General features: G+C 39.8%; 1 protein-coding gene across 4 annotated transcripts in view; it reads right to left on the minus strand.

The window, feature by feature from the left end:
* DNM1L (dynamin 1L) overlaps positions 1 to 12,895 on the minus strand; it is a 32,502-nt gene extending 19,607 nt beyond the window's left edge. For all 4 annotated transcript variants that reach the window (XM_088521542.1, XM_088521539.1, XM_088521541.1 and 1 more), the window contains exons 1-2: positions 12,681 to 12,895; positions 2,603 to 2,750 (exon numbers count right to left, since the gene is read on the minus strand). In XM_088521542.1, coding sequence (XP_088377668.1) covers positions 2,603 to 2,750; positions 12,681 to 12,782 — 250 coding nt within the window. In that variant the 5' untranslated portion in view covers positions 12,783 to 12,895. The remainder of the gene's footprint in view (positions 1 to 2,602; positions 2,751 to 12,680) is intronic.
* Positions 12,896 to 17,889: the final 4,994 nt, after the last annotated feature.

The raw sequence follows: 17,889 nt of genomic DNA on the forward strand, positions 1-17,889 counted from the left end.
CCAGTGGGCTCCCAAGAAAAGTGGAAAAAAAAATTGAACTCATCTTCCCTGGTAGATCACATGGATATGCATCTGATGACCAAGTGAAGAGAGAAGCTATTGGAAAGATTTCTCCTCTATCCAGTCCTAAACACAAGGCATTTTCTATGTTTAAATAAGTACCACAGCAATCTGACTTGCTTTATGTTATAAACAGTAAAGCCTTCTGGATGCAAACACTCATGTTGAACTAGAGCTTATAAATACATAGAATACTACTTTTGAGTGGATATATTCATCTTTGATTCTAGTACACATCTACAGTAAACATTCGCATGGATAAAGGTAATAAAGTTTTGCGTAGCAAAATTATAAATCAAGGATATATTTTTATGAACAAAAGTATCTGGCACACAAGGAATTCACTACCAGCACATCTGAAAAGCAGTATATATATATATATAGGTGCACAAAATGATGTACTTTCATTTTTGATTCACTTTGCATAGATAAGGCTTTCACCTGGAGAATACCTTTATGCAAAATCATGCATAGCTACTTTCCATTTGCAAAATGCCAAACACCCCATCCTGCCTCAGCATCCAACTCCTAACAAACAAAAATGTGAGCTGTAACAACCTGACACCCTATTCCAGCTCCAGGCAGCAAAGGCAGGGTGAGCAGTTCCCACCTCTTTCCAAGTTGCTTGATCTCACATTCTCACTGAAGCAACACAATCTGTACACATGATTATATGCTAAACTAGCTCAGTAAAAAACATTTAGACTGTGATTTTTCTTATTTAAGAAGAATTTCCAACACAGTTGATAAAAACAACAGAAGTTTGTCTGTTTTAACTAAGCAAGTCCACCCACCTTTTACAGCAACATGAAATAGATTATAACATGTAGACTTCATGGATTTTTTTTCCTCCAAAGATCTAAATGGGCCTTGAAAATACTAAGTTAGCCCAACATCCTTATGCAATAGGTATCATTATTCAATTTCAGAGTTAAAAAATTGAATTTACAGACCAAATGCAACCAGTGACAGCCTTCATCTTTTGACTCAATACTCTATTTTCAAAATCACAGAATCATAGAACGGTTGAGGTTTGAAGGGACCTCTAGAGATCATCTAATCCGACCCCCCTGCTCAAGCAGGGGCACCTATATCTGTAAGGCTGCAGATTAAAACAAAAGCGTATCTTATCCTACAACACAGAATCAATGTATTTTGTAGAGCACTAAAAATTATACAGTGTAACACATATAACATTAAAGTACATTAAGGAAAAAGATGAAGTGTATTATTTGTTACAGGATGTCCAGAGAAGCTGTGTATTCTCTATCCTTCGCTAGGATAGGATCCTTCTCTACGCTAGGACGGAGAGACACCCTTTCTCTATCCAGACTCAACTGGATAAAGCTCTGGGCAATCTTGTCTGAACTCAAAGCTGACTCTGCTTTGAGGAGGAGGTTCAACTAGAGACCTCATGAGGTCCTTTCCAACCCAAACTACCTGTTCTATGATCTCTCACAACACAGCACAGCCTGGATGGCAGACTCTGCACTGTATACTACAAACTCCTCAATTGTTATGAACTGGAATTGTGTTTTTTGCTTGCAGCAATAATGATATTCGGAGCTTTAGTCTTTCAAACTGCACAATTCCGATAACTATTCTTAAAAGAACCAAAGGATACAAATATTACATGAAATACTGCAAGGAATGTCCAGAACCTTATTATTTCTAGAAATAAATTCTGAACCTTTTAAATACAACACAAATAACTATGGTCATATGTTTATCATGCCATGAAAAGCCTGTGCACTTTTACTGTCTAAATCAAAAAGCCAAGAAAATTTATCTTATGATCCAGAGAGGCGGATATGCCTCTGCTGCTCTTCCATAAGATCAAGACCATTAGATAAAGTGTTCAGATTCCCAAAGGGCAAGCGAGGTAACTCTGATCTGCTAAGGGATAATACAGAACCATTACAGAAGCGGAAAGTTTCAAACTAGAGAGCTTCTGAATATCTGAACTGTTGTGTTTTATGTGTTTAGGATCTCTCAGTGTGGAGGAAGAAGGTGGTATAAGCCACAAAACACATTCGACGTTTCCTGCACCTACAGAAGGATTCTTTGTTTGATTTTATTTTTTCTCTCCCTGCACTTTGTTCAGAGCTTATCTGTTTCTTAACCTCCTTCTACCTAGTCACGTTCTCATCCTCTCAAGGAAAGGTTTTATTTAATCTCAAGTAGGTGGGAAGGAAAACACAAGAAAACTGTTCTCAACATCCTAAATTGCCATTACCAGAAGTGAAATATTTCTTTGGCCTGCTTTTCTCAAAAATGTTTACCAAAAATGAACAGGAAAGTTTAAGATATTAAAGATACTTTAAATAACCAAAAGTTTTTGACTTCATGACATCTGCTATATGGATAAAACAGCTGTGACAGTGGCTGTTTTTGTTTTTGTTTTCTTCAAAACAAGTTAAATGAGATAGCATACTTGCATTTTAGGATTACAATAATGTTTTAACTCATTTTAAATGCAAAAGAAAGATTAAAAGCATCTTTTCTACTAAGCAAAACACACCAAGTCTTGGATCATACTTACCATTTTCATCTCCAGCTGTTTTCCGTCCATCCTCTGGGGAAACATGCACCAGCTGCAGAATAAGGGGTCTCCGGGTGACAACTCCAGTACCTCGTGGGAGCAGATCCCTTCCCACAAGACTTTCCAACACAGAACTCTTTCCACTGCTCTGAAAATTGGAATACAGCTTTGTGACTTTCTTAAACATCATAATGCTGCAGTTTTTTAGTTTCAGTTCTTTTTCATTATTCCTATAACCAATGCTCTAGCCCATTTTCTGCTATACATTTTCCTAAGAGGCATTTAGCCTAGACTGACTGCATCTAATGTACAGATATCACACCACATAACCACTAGAATATAGAATACAATTCTGCTACAACTCAGTAACTGTCCAAACATCGATATTTAAATGGCATAGACACAGATGTGTTTTCCAGTACTTAAGGCTAAAATAAACAAGTAGAAATGTAATGTTCAGAGGGAAATTTTTTCTTCTGTCATTTTCCATCATTTTGCAATAGTGACTCACTGTGTACACTCTGCAATTTAATTATTAGTAGTAACATGGGATCATGATGTGGTCACATATAGAGAGATCCTGAACATGCATATTTGGGTATATGCAAAGGAGTTTTCTTAGATTCTTTCTAGTTCACTCTTTTTTTTGTATAACATATTACATCATCTTCATAGGTGAGCAGGAAAAATGCTGCCTCAAATTCACTTATGCACAACCTTGTCTTATAGAGTATAAGAATATATATGTAACTGAACTGACTGCAAACATCTGTCTCCATGATAACAAACTGTTAGAAGGTGTGAAACACTAACATTGTGAAACCCAAAATTCTCCTCTAGAGCCTGTATTTGCAATGTCTGACTATAGCTCTTTGATATAAAAAGCAGAGTTCTCCTTACATGGTCAGTCCAATAAGCTGTGAACATGTGGGGAATAAAAGTGGTTCAAGACAATGACCATGTTAAAAGCTAAAAATAACAGGCCACCTGCATAAACACAACGCTTTGAAAGTCTGACAGAGGGTTTTACTTTTTCGCAGAGCTGTACTAAACTCTCAGCTTTCTGACGCTGGAAGTAATGTGGGTTTGACATGAGAAAGCCTCCTCTGGCAGTCATAGTCTGTTAGTATGGATGCTACCTATCACCAACCAATTCAATCAAGGAAACGAATCACGTTCCTGACTGCTGGAATGTGTATTACTGTGGTACAACCTCAATTCAGCACCTTAACCCTTCTAAAAGTACAGATCAGAGATGTTGTATAAACCACAGAACAAATACATAACCCAGCATAACACAAAATATGAAGTATTCAAGACTTAAATTGCCACTAAGTAGGTAATTAATGTGGATTCCCTGATAGTGAAAAATAGATTAGTAAATACCAAGCAACACAGCGCAGACAGTCCTACAGCAGTAGCTGAAACGGACAGGACAGGCACATAGTACATAAGAACATCAAAAATTGTTAAAATGGAACCTGCATGCACAAACACAAAATAAATGTTCACACACGCACACACACACACACACACACACAAGACCTTGATCAGATGAAAGCCTTCTTTTCTTCTAACACTTTACTATGTTTCGTGGCAAAAAAGAAATGCTATTTATCTAGTGTCATTTGTCTCAATATGAACAGCAAAGCATGACAGAATTTTGTAAAATACACAAAAAGCCAAATTCAAAAAGATAAACTGTACAGAAAGATTGGGGAGAAGAAGAGGAATAGAAGAAATAAAAAGTAAGATTTTTCCTACAAAAGGCTCTCCTAAAAGCCTAATTAATAGTGGTTTTTTGTTTGTTTGTTTGTTTTTTTCCTGCAACTGATCTTTAATCTTGGGTTCCATGCAAGCAACTTTGAACAGGACACAGAGCACTGAAAGCTTATCCAGAAACAACTGAAGAATCATTTGGCCAAAACACAAACAAAGCTTTGGAAGCCTCAGGGGTAGGTCACTTTTGAAGTGTAAATATCAGAGAAGGTGAAAATAAATGAATAACAAACAGACCACTTTTGACAAACTTCACAGTGTAGAAGTGGAATGCCTGCCCATAAAAACATGATAACCATTCATCAGTTACACTGAACAAACAGGGTTTCCGTTACTAAAATTTTGAACATCTCTGAGTAGGATTGCTTATAAAATGGTAAAATGATCATTCAGTCTAAAAGGGTTGGGGACAAAGCTGGGATGAAGTGGCTCCTCTTGAACATGACCCAAGCAGAATACAAGAGAAGGCAATAAATAGATCAAGTCCTTACCAAGAACCTAATCAAGACTGGAAACCAAAAACAAAACAACAAAAAATGCTTAAGTTATTGTTCATTACAGCTCATTGTTCCATCTCTCTAATATAGTGCAGGAAGCCAAGATTGGCACATACCAAAATGTGAGTCCAAAGCACTATGTCCCACATGGCTCCCCACAGTCCAGTTACTTTCAGATGTAAAAGGAATGATCTGAATCCTTTGCAGTGGTTAAGTAAAGGACAATTGTAAAAATCAACCCTCATTCATTAGATTACATTAGACATTACAATACTCTCCACATCAGAAAAGTCATTTCAAATTTCATTATATTTCCTTATAAAAGCAATTTGTTCTTGGAACACAAGACAATATCTTAATGATGCACTCCCTAGTCTGGGCAACATACACATCCCTAACCAAGAATAATCTGGGATCATGACATGAAAAGCAGTAAACACAAAGCTGATCTCTTCCAGCCAGTGGGGAAAACGGTGTATATTTATTTGGGGCTTACTCAGAACATAAGTCAAGTCAGTGAGTCCTGCATACAACAAGTGTAGGCAGGGACTATCACCAAGGACTACACGTACTACAGAATTCTTAAGAACAAGCTCACGGCAGCATCATGCTTGTTTTGTCATGATGACAGAGCTACTGTGACAGATTTAAAGCAAGGAATGAAATGCATAGGCTCATTCAGAGACAAATCCAGACAAGCAACAATAAATTCTGATCTTCTGCAGCACGTCAGGTAGATTTTCCTCTGGACCTTGACCTGACTTAGACTTGAAATATCAATAAGCTGTGCTGACTATAGAATTTTATACAGGTTGCTCAGACATAGGAGCAAATATACTGTTCTTTCTGTTGCTTCTTTAGCTGATGTTTCAAACTACCATTGCTCTGCACTCTATTAACCATAATGAGTCTCTCATATGAACACACAAGTTTGATGGCTAGCAAAGCAATTTCTTCCAGAAGTGCTACAGTGAGGAGAAGAAGCACACAGGGATTAGAAAATGCATTACTTCAATACATATCAACAGCAACAACAGTATATATATGATGTAAATCTTAACAGCTTTTTTGCTGCCTGCTAAACAGTTACATTTTATTCACTGTTGTCATCTTCTTCAGATAAATCTAGAACAATCAAGGATGAAGGACAGAAAACTGGAAAATAATTGAGTGATTAGTTTCCACTCCAAAAAGCTGCCCGTTACATTAATTCTTACAGGAAAATTTGCTTCATGACCTGCAGCCAAACTTTCCAGGGATTCAGCAGCAGCAGATAGTAAGATATGGGCTTTGGGACTGTTTGGTTTCGTTAAAAACAGAAGACATTTTTAAAGCACTTTGGGGTTGTTCACAACCAAACAGAAGAAAACTCAATATTGAAAATTCTGAAGTAACACTATATATATAGCATATATAGGATATATATAGTACACACAACTATTCACATTCAACCCAATCAGTGTTCTTTTTTAGTCTCCAAGCCCAAAATATCTCACCAGCATTCCTGGTTTCAGAAAGTCCATACCATATACAAAGTAGATTGCAAAGATGCCTCTCCACTCTTGTTCTCAGGTCCAAGCAATCCCAAGCGCATCCTCTTCCACTACCGATTACTCTGCTCCTCCAAGTCCTGCTGCTTACAGGCACCAAGGCCAAGGGGACCCTCTCGGGGATCAAGGCAAAGAAAGTGCTGACTGACTCAGACTTTACCATACCCACTATCCCTGAACCACTGATGATTAAATAGCAGGTTCCCATTTCCCTTGTTTCTTTTCTTTCTCCTTTTACTGCTAATGCAGTAGAAGCTCCTCTTGCTGCCTTTTGATGTCCTTTGCCAGTTTCAACTCCACTTCCATTTCCTGCATATTTATATAGACACTTTAGTGCTTGGAGGAGGTTGTCATTACAGACAGGGTATCTGCCCTGCCTCTCAAAGGATCCCATCACCCAGTTCAATGAACAAGCTGGAGCCTGCCCTCACTAAGCTCATGCAACAAGAAGGTTCAGTTACACAAAGGCTCAGTTAAAGACTCACTGATGCAAATAAAGCCATGAGATTTTTACAGTCATTCCTTCAGATTGTTGCAATTTTTATATTTCATGTGTTATTAAAATAATAGATTTTTACTGGCTGCAACAAACCTCAAGTTACTTTACAAAATTCTCTTGCCATTTCTCAAATTTACCTTTTAGCTTCTGTAATTATTCTACGGAAACAGCATAAAATAGGGAAAAATCCATTATAAGGAAATATGTCAAATAAACTAGTGGGTAGCTTCCAACACAAGTTGAAACGGGTGCTGTCTTCACTCCTTGCTTTTTATAGGACCAACTGATTAATTTTTCATGAACTGCTCAAAGCAGGAAATCAGCAAAGCGCTGGAACATAGTACAGTTTGGTTGCAGCACGGCACAAGACAAGATGAAGGCAGCAATGTCAAGGTTCCTGATAGTTTTTTCCAGTGGCACAGTGATTGTGAACATTTGAGAATGACAGTTAGCAGCTGTGAGGTAGGAGAGAGTTCACACCAAGGGGTAATCATTCCAGAAGAATTCTCTTACGGAAAGCAAGGCTTCTGCTTTGAGAACTGAGAAGGAATTGCAGCCATTCCACATATCCTGTCACACAAGAAATCAGAAAGGAAGGTCTTGCTAAGTACATAATTTACCCATCAGACAAATGTATATGACTTACTAAAATCCAGTTCTATTATTGGGAAGCATAACCTACTGCATCTTTGCTGAGGCCTCATTTGTAGGGATATTGACCATATAGGTACTTTGAAAAGAAGCATTCGGCATGTAGCAACTACCCAAGAGCAAGATAGCTCAGGTCAACGCAGCTGTATCTCCACAGCAGCGACAACAAAACAGCTTTACCTGGAATAGCTACTGTGGGAGAACTTTCCTGTGTGAATTAGTCCCCAGCTAGGCTGGTTCCAAAGAGCCAACAAATCTAAAAACGTGTTCACTAACCAGAAGATAGTTTTGAAGTTGTTAGCAGGCCTGATGAGTTATGAGACATTCTCTGAAATCCAATTTGCTCAAGGACTCAGAAGCTAATAGGCTCCCAATATAGGAGAGCAGTGCAACCAACAAATTACATTACTCGTTTCAAAATACATTTCCTCTGTGAAAGATCCTGTCTGCATCAGAGTTCTGTGTTTTGAGGAGTACCTGCAGGAGCAACAGAACTTTCCTGAGCCATTAGGAAGAAACCCAGTTGCACCAATCTCCCTCCAGAAAAGATAGCTTATGCCCAAGTAGTAATGAAAGGCAGAATTTACACGGCTCAGTCAAAATGCTTCAGGAATCTTTTATTTACACCAAATTTCAATCTAAACATATGCCAAATAACAACAAGTGCATTGAAGATTAGTGGACTTTTCTTTCTTCCACTATATCAATTCCCAATGTCCCCCAACACTTCACCTCTCGTAACCAGAAACCAGTACTAAAACCTCTCAAGTGATTACATTTCGTGATGCACACCTCAAAGCAGTACAGAATGATCTTACATAGTATTGCTTGAACTACTCTATCACTAGTTGTTCAGCAAAATGAGGCAGATTTAAACCAACATGTATCTTCAAATTCAAAAGGTTCTAAAAACAGAAACACTTTGACAATGGAAAGCCACTGAATCTTCTGAGTTTCATATGAATAAATCTTCCTTATAACTAACAACCCTGTCAGCAAACACACAAAACTAGCGCAGGAGAAAAAAAAAATACTATTTCATTCACACCATTCTACAACTGTTTATTCACCTCCAAAGTAGCTAGGCACTTGCTCAAACAATATGAAAGCTGCATTTCAATGGTTGCTTTCATATTTAAAAATCTGTAGGGAGTAAGGTAGAATGGGGAGACCACACTCTTAGTATGGATTGCAATAAAATCATAGGTCTAATAAGTCAGTAGATAGACACAGCAAAAAAGGCTGTCTTTCCTATCACAGAAGCCTTCAAGACCTAAAAAATTTAACTGCTCAGATACTGACAGGCCTCATCAGAGCTACAATGCTACACCAAATGCTGTTTTCACCATTTGACTTTAGCAGCAAGAGCTTTATATCATGCCTGGTAAATGTAAACAGCTAATTAATGTCAGTCTCATTTTGCTCATGTTCAAAACAGACACCAGAACAGCCAGAGTAGGATTTGACAGGAGGAAGGGATGGCAAAAAGGAAAACAATTTTGCCCTCAAACAGATGCAGCAAGCATCAGATATCAAAATAAAATAGAGCAAGCTTGTTAAACAGGTAGGTAGAAAGACACACTCTTTTCTTTAGATGGGCAGGTGCAAACTCCTAGCTTGAGATAGAGAGCAGATATATTTTGTATCTGCTTGAAATCCCAGGAGACACCACTGGCTCAACAAATGGACGAGCAAGGAGGAAGGGCATTCCCGAGGTGACCCTGGCATGCAGTTCTGCTGGTTGACTGGTGCAAACGGAAGTTTCCTCTCACCTAAAACTGGCTTTTGACCACAGTGTAAGCACCTTGGCGACTGAGTAAGAACTGAAGTAGCTTCATTTTCCATTTCCACAATCTTCAGATCATGGAAGGCCCATGGAGTATCTCAACTTTAAGCCAGCCACACTGGTCTCTCTAACTGCATGCCTTGTTACGGTATCCACTAACTTTTTCTCCACCAACCAGGACCATACACTAGCTTCTACAGTTCCAGCTTCTCAATGTGAAAATTACCATCCTAACAGTTTTGCCTAACTATATATGTATTAGTCCTACAAATTCAAATGCGTAGCCTACCTGTTACCTCGGATCTTAAAACCTTCCTCCCTGACAACAAGGGTGGGGTCAGTGTTGATCTATACAACATGACACTTATTCCACACAGCAAAAAAATGAATAGACATAAAGCAAATGCAAGTCCACAGCAGATCCTTATAAAACAGTTATTTCAGATGGAAACATAAAAGTACACTCTATGTTAAATACTGCAAACTATACTGACATACTTCCCCATTTTAAGTGCCAAAATGGCAGAAACTGAAGAGTGAACAAACTAGCACACACATCTACATCTCAACTTTGCTAAAAAAAAAAAAAAAAAAAAAGAAATCCTAGAGCTGGTGCTTACCTAGATTAACCATTTCTAAAAACCCAAAACAGATTCCAAGTATTAACCTGGGAAAATATAGCTAATTCATTTCTCTATAATCTCTCTAGGCACAAAGATTTTGTTGTTAGCCTTTTTGAGATAATATCTATGTACCCTGAAAATGTTAAGAAAGCCATCACAGTTGTTTTCCTCTCATTCCTTCCTTTTATTATAGTATTTTACGTCCTTCGTGAGGCAGTTCTGCCATCTTATTATCCCTTAGAAGTGCAGATCACAAAACATTTATATGGAAGGTTGGGTATTACAGCCTTATCACACAAGTATTGCTTATATATTATTGTTTATATACTCTATATATATATTGTATATATATTATTTATATATATTATGAGCTTGCATTTTTTTGTGCTTTAGAGAAATAATTCTTTAAATGAGAACTGAAGTTCAAAATTTTGGAAAAAAAAAAAAACCTACAGTAGAATGGCAGAAAAAAGATAAAATAGCAACGCGGAGATAGCGCTCCAAGGGCATTCTCCAAGTTCCCTCAGTAAGAAACATAGTCTTCAATTTTCTTAATAGACTCTGGTACGATACGGAAATCGCTTGCACAGTATTCAAGTAAAAAACGAGAAAGAGCTCCCATTTGACAAGAATACAACTAGAAAAAGAGCATGAGACCATATAAATGTCTAAAATCAAACAAGAAGTATTTTGTAATTAGTACCAAAAGCCATCTATAAAAATGGAAGTTAGGACATCTCAGTTGCTCAGAGCGCATTTTTCAAGGTGGGAAACAAATCCTGAAACAACACAGAAAACATATAAAGATAACTTATGTATTATAAGCAGTCTCTAATGCTACATTAAAAAAAAATTCAATTTGCCACATTTGCCACACAGAAGCAGAAAAAAGATGAGAACTGAAGACAGACATAGGTACAAAACATATATGAAAAGGGTACAGAACAGATAAAGAACGTAGGTTAAAAAAAAGGAATATAGTGAATGTGTTTAAAAGTTTTTTCCTTCTCCATGTTGAATAAAAAAGCCCATTTAAGAAAAGCAACAGGCAAACTAGGAAAACAAAGGAGCTACAGAGATGTTAATAAAATTTCTGCCACGCAGTAAAAGACAGGTGCTAAATTCATAAACAATTGTGAATATCACACAAGAAAAAAAATGAGAGAGACTGCAATTGTGAGATGGCTTAAAAAAAAAAAAAAAAAAAAAAAAAAAACACTAAATTGACCAAAAGCTATAAGGCGGCACATTTAAAGAAAACTAACAGACAAACCCACAGAAGCAAAGCACCAACAGAAATACTATTGGTTATAAAGCCATATAAGGCAAACTCATAAATCCTGTAGCCAATATATTGACTTTCAACGAATAATGGGAAATTTATCTTCAAAACAATCAATTGGATAAAATAAGTATCTAAAGAATTACCATTTCTATGAGGACAGTTATTTCTTCTAACAATCCTTATTAAAAAATAGAGACATTTTGCTGTATTTTTTCCTGAAGTCTATTAAGGCCTTGGTGTAGCAAAAGGTATATACTGATTTACCTTATTCTGCATTTTTTCACAAGTATTCCAAATATGGAATCATTAATACTCAAGAGTAGGCTGTTCAAGCCAAATGGGTGTCAGAATAATTTTAACGTGCATCATTTACTCTTTGTACCTATGAACAGTTAGTGGGGATAGAGTTGTCACAAAACAGTGATAAACAGTGATAAAAGAGAGTCTCTTAAATGTATTTTGTAAAGTGGAACAGAAAAGAATACTTCTCTTAACCTGACACAGAAAACTGCCAGGTCTCTGCCTTATCTCTGTATAGGTTACAGAAGTTAAAAAAAAAAATACAACATGCTTGTATGACTCTTAACATAAGAGATTAAATGTCTTTAGAGAGCAATGGCCTCCTTTTGGCTACAAGGGCCTAAAGTAACTTGCCAACACAAAGTTTCTGACACACAATGCAAGTATTTCAGATCTGTTTTTTTAAAAATAAACCATATATAATTGGCAAAGCCATGATTTATATTGTTTAAAAAAAAGAAAGAAAAAAAAAAACGCTGGTTGCATTTCAACTGCTTCAGGGCAGTAACTGCTCTGAGCAAGGCCACGCTCCAATGCTGTGTTTAAGGCCTTAACCATAGTACGAGTTTAAGCCACACAGTGACACCTCGAACCGACAGCAGACGAGCTGACACTGCTCTCCCTTACTGAGAAGGTATCAAATATTCATAAGCACCGCTAATTTCCCAGAAACAAAGGAGAGACCCATTAGCCCCACACTAATCACGAAAGCGCTGCTTCGGCGCTGCCTAAGGCTCCATTTTCGGGCTACGACCGTGACAGCTTTGGGGCACGCACGCTTTGGCGCCGGCTCGGGGTCCTGCGCGAGCACCGAGCCCCATTTCTTGGGGCCTCTGCTTGTTTGCGAAAGGGTGCGAGGGAGCCTGGAGCAGCTGCAACCCGCGTGCCCGCCGCTTTCACACCCCGCCAGCCCCGAGCGCCCTGGAGCGAGGAGCCCGCGGGCCGCGGCGCCCTTTGCGCGGCGGCGAGGGAGGGCGGGCGGAAGGGGAAGGGGAAGAGGCCCGGCCCGCCCCGCGCGTCCCCCCGTGCCCTTGATGGAGGCGCCCGCCTCAGCGCAGGCCCCGCGCGGGGGGGAGAGCGGAGAGACGCGGCGGCTCCCCCGCCTCACCTGCGTGCCCACCACGACGATCTGCGGCAGCTGGATGATGTCGGCGCCCACCGTGTTGAAGACGTCCTGCAGCTTGTTGATGACGGGGATGAGCGCCTCCATGGCGGCGGCGAGCGGCGCCGGGCCGCGGCGGGGGCCCGCGATGAATGAGCGCGACGGGCCGGGGGCGACGGGCGAGGGCTCCCGTCAGCCGCCGCCTCCGCCTGCCGCCATTGGCGCCGGCCCCCGCGCACGCCCGGCCCCCGGCCCCGGCAGGCAGCGCGCGCCGCGCGGCACCGCGGGAGCTGTAGTGCGCGGCGGCCGTTAGAGCCGTTACGGGGATCCCGCGCGCGGGGAAATCCTGCTCCTGCGGGGAAGGAACCGGCGCCAGGAGCTCTGCGGAGGCGCTCCCTTTGCTGTTTCCCAAACCGCTTGGCAGTTGCGGCGCCTCTTCAAGTGCTTTCGGGTTCTGCCGCGTCTAATATGCAGCCCAAGAAGCCCTGGCCCTGCCAGCAGCGTTTTGATAACTGGGCAGTGTAGATGACAGAGCTACGTTCATATCCCACTACGTACGGATAAGTATGCATTTGCAAATGCCTACTGTGAGTGCCCGTAGCAGTGAACCCATCTTAATATTCTGACTCAGGTGGATGTTTGGAAGGTCTCCAGATAGGAGACTTTACTCCTGTTTCATGATCTTATTCTTAGCTCTGTCAAGATCTAAGAGGAATCATCATTCTGTTGTATTTATCCTGTGTGCTTCTTTGTTTATGGTTCTGCTTTAGGTGCCAGTCTTTCACCCAGTCTCGTCACCAGGAATTTCCCAGCTCAGGTGCATAATAGGATGAGATATCTGGTGAGGCTTGCGGAACCCAAAACCTAGTATTCATCTGTAGCTTAGAAAAAAGAGCGACTGACAGCTGAGAATGACTTGTGATGCAAGATTTTTAAATGTGATGTCTGATCTTTAAATAACTTTGTCTTGAATGCGTTTTCTCGAAGATAAATTCTGAACATGTAGCAGTACTGACCTGAATTCTGCCTGTGCCCTTCCTGTCAGGCAACAGAACACAAATGCTTCTGAAAATTTTCTGGATTACGTAAGACTTTGCATTTTTATTCAGTCCAAATTCAGTCAAATCTTTTCCATTTTTCATTTCTTGAAATTATCAAGCAAGAACATACAAGGGGAATACGTCCTTACCTATGTATCTCTTCAACCCAGCTTATCACTCCAAGCCAATAAATTTCACATTTTTCTTAGAGAACTGATGCTTCACTGGGAAAAAATTAAGATGGTTAAGCAAACTGAAACAGTCAGAAATGATTGTATGCAGCACAGAGAGATACAACTAGTTAATACATGGAAAAATGAGTCAAGATACACCTAAATAACTTGTTGACGAGGAAGAAAGCAAGGAGAGCTCTTACCATAGTGATACAGTGCTCTGCCATGGTTTTCCAGTGGTTTCACCCATGAGCTTTCGGTGAAAGCTGAAAAGTGCTGAAAGCGACTGGTCTAAAAGACATTAACATCGTTAGTACCAGGATGCCTTTCAGGATCTGCTGCTCCTGTATCCTGCACAACGGTGAACGTTTCCTGTGTTGCATACGCTCTCTAAAGGGTATGCAGTTCCCAGATCTGAGGTCTGTTGTGGAACCCTGTCTCATCTTCTCCTCAAGGTCCTGGAAGGAGAAAGAAAAAAGAAAAGACATCCCATTCCATTACACGGGAGTGATGGGAGTGGAAGCTGCTGGCCTTTATAGTGGATAGATGACAAACATTTCTCTATACTGCTGTCTTTTCTCCCACTGCTTTCATTTTGCCACATGACATAATAGATGCTACTGTGAAATATGAAACAGCCTGTTTCATATATTAATCTAGTCTAAAAGTGGGACACCTCAGAAGAGGATATAGAATTGGGAAGGGTTCAGTAGAGGACAGCAAGAATGATGAAGGACGTGAAACTGCTTCAATATGAGTAACTACTAAGTAAACTGGGCATCATCACTCTACAGAAGAAGCAGGCGGAGGGACTTAAGGTCCATATAATCACTAGTGCCTGAAATGGGTGGAAAGGTTCAGTTTGTTTCATCCCCCTTCCAATACAAGAATGATGGGAGCATGTGATGAAACGAGAAGGTGCGAGATCAATGATAGTAGATCCTCCTGGGTGTGTTGCTGTCCTGTTGAAGTCCTTGCCAAGGATTGAAATGAAGACCAAGCAAGTTTAAGGAAGAGAAATGTACTGCACATAAATACCTAGGTAGGAATTGCAGGTAGCTCTGAAAGTATCATCTGAGCTGGCAATGTTTGGAGGCTGAGAGAGTATCAAGCAGCAATACGATGTCTGCTTTGCCTTTAGTCTGTCCCGGTAGCCATCCTTGAAATTTTATCAGTATTATATTTCAAAAGGCGCATACACACACATACACAAAGTAATAAAAATCAGTTGTTGAACTGAGCTAAGCTACTCTGGCCTGCTCAGCAGAGATGTCAAAAAGAGGGAGAGAGGGAAAGATGCCAAAACAGAGAAGCACAATTCAAATACAGAAAGTGAAATAAAGAAGAGAATTAAAGTGGAGGAAAAAGCTAAAGAAAGACAAAGCTGCAAAGTTTAACATTGTACATTTCTGGCTAAAAAGTGGGAGCTGGAAATACCTTTGCTATGAAGCATCATATCCTTTATCAACTTACGAAATGCAACACTCTCCTTATGCAAATTTGGGTATTGTGTCAAAGTAATAATTATTTTAAAGAGCAAGTATCATCTGTAGCTTTAACTGTCTATTTTCTACTTCAAACTCATTGCACTGAGCAAGAAAATAATGTGATAAAGGTAGTGGTCAGGCTGATTATTTACTAAAACCAATTGGCATAACAGGAAAACAGCAGCTGGTACACTGAATCTGATCTGACACCAGTCTATCTCAGAATCTCATCTCTAAGGCCATCCAGCACCAATCCTCTAGAGAAAATATAAAAATTCAGTAATTAGATCTCCTGATTCCAATACTATGTATCTTGTAATGTATTTTGATTTTGCCAAAAGCTCTGAGGTAGACAGCTCAATATTCTTTCGTTTTATCAGCATTACTTGGAACTAGATTGTTTAGATACCATATAATAGTTATTCATCCACCAAACTAAATTCTTGGCTGTAATGACTTCCTGTGCTAACGATTTTCATGATCTAATTATATGCACAGTGCAACAAAATAACTTAATGTCAGTCTTGAATTTGTCATCTTTTAATTTTATTTTAACCCTCTTATGTAGGAAAACAAAGTTAGAAGTCAAAAGAACAAAATTTCCAGTCTTTCTTCTCCATGGTTGGAGAGTTGGTTACATAGTTTTGCATCATCCTCATCATTTACTTAGACAGCTGGAGTCTCTTATATTGACACACGAATCATAGGTAAGTCACTTGCAATATAATGAATTCATTTTAGAAAATGAGACTGCAAGCCACCACTTCAGTAAAGGATATTTCTGTGCCATCATACTAATCTAGAGAAAGAAATATTTGACCAGCGCATTCCGTTTTTTTTCAAATATTTAACAAATGCAACATTTGCACTGTAAACAAGTCATACTTTTGCGTACTGCACAAAAAGTACTGGCAAACTATTTCTGTAAATTTTTCCCTGCTAATATCACATTTTGGAACCGTATAATACAGATATTATATGGGTCTGGCAGAGCCTGATTTTTTGTGAAGCCAAATCGAGTGGTGTTTTTGTATCCCCTACAGATGCAACTGCAGCTCTCTCACAGCACATCTATCAGACATCTGCACAGCAAACATCATTAGAAGCTGAGATAAATTATTCTTCAAATCCCTTAACAGAATGACCATTCATTTGGATGTTTACATGGATTCTCCAAGCTACCGGATTCTAAACCTTGGCTTTACTCCAGGAGAGACAGAAATCAGAGGTTTCAACCCATACTGTGGGAGTCCTGCTGACTTGTAGGGTGAGCCCCTCTACTGTATCAGCTGGCAGTAGGAAGGCCACAGTACTGATGGGGATCCTGGGTTCCGAGTTACCTGTACTCTGACAGGTCCTAGGCCCAGTCTCTGGCAAAAAAAATGCTTGCTGGGGCAGGGATTCAACTTTGCTTGACTAATTGCAGTTCTAAACTATTAGGGGTTCCTTATATTCTCTCGTGGAATATTCTCATCCACTGGGAAGTTAGCCAGTAAAATTAATGAAATGTTTGGGCTGTCAGCCTCTCCTAGAGCATGGATGCAGAACTGAAGGCAGCTTGCAGGTTAACGAAGGGGCAGGGTACAGAAGGTAACAGCTGCAGGGCGAACGGAGCCTTCCAAGTTCATCAATCAGCAACACAGCCAGGGTCTTCTGGAAGGCATTTGTAAGACATACGCAATCCTGGTAAGGCCAACAGAGGTAAGAGTTCTCCCTGGGGATGAGAATAATCTCTCTATCAGTCTGTACTTTTGTTCAACAATGCTTCCCCCATTCCCTGATTTGGGGTGTGTAGACATCTAGGAATAGCAGAGAGTAATAATGTTGCTTCAATGCCCGATTTTCGCACTGAGCCAGCACAGATCTACTGCAATCTGATAGCTGAAATTCTTGATAAACTCTCTTGATGAGAAAAAAAAAGCCCCAAAAGGGTAGCTAACAAATGGAAAACTTACCATGACACATGATGGATTCTTTGTATTTTTAAATCAAGACCTTAAATCAGGCCAGAAAGTCACTTGGAAAATTTGCTGTAACACAAACCTAGCAGTTTGAAGTAGATAAAAACGCTAATGTATATTCTGCTTAGGATACTGGAAAGTTAGATGTTTGAGACAGAAACAGTAAATAGCAACACAGGCACAGGGTAGATAGCAAGCAAATAATGTCTGCTCGATGTATACGGGTTTATCACATCATCCAGGTTTGATGGAGCTTAGTGTCATCTTAGTTACTTGGTGCAGAGAGCCAAGGAGGCAGAGGCAGGACAAAGCTGTCACAATGACAAGGACCTTTCCTCTCGTTCATTAAGCTCCCTGCAATTGTTCTTGGAAGCTCATAGTATTCTAAATACCAAAGGCAGGCACAAAATTCCTCTCAGGAAGCTCACAGGGTGCCAAGAACAGCTCTGTGGTAACAAAGCATTGTGAACACACTCTTAGGGAGATCCAAATCAGAGGATACGTCACCTACCATTTACTTACCACCTCCTTTGCTTGGTTGTTCCTGAACTATT

Source organism: Tinamus guttatus, unplaced genomic scaffold (genome assembly GCF_059628265.1).
Source record: "Tinamus guttatus ecotype Peru unplaced genomic scaffold, ASM5962826v1 Tinamus_guttatus_pri_ptg000125l, whole genome shotgun sequence".
NCBI classification, from domain to species: Eukaryota; Metazoa; Chordata; class Aves; order Tinamiformes; family Tinamidae; genus Tinamus; species Tinamus guttatus.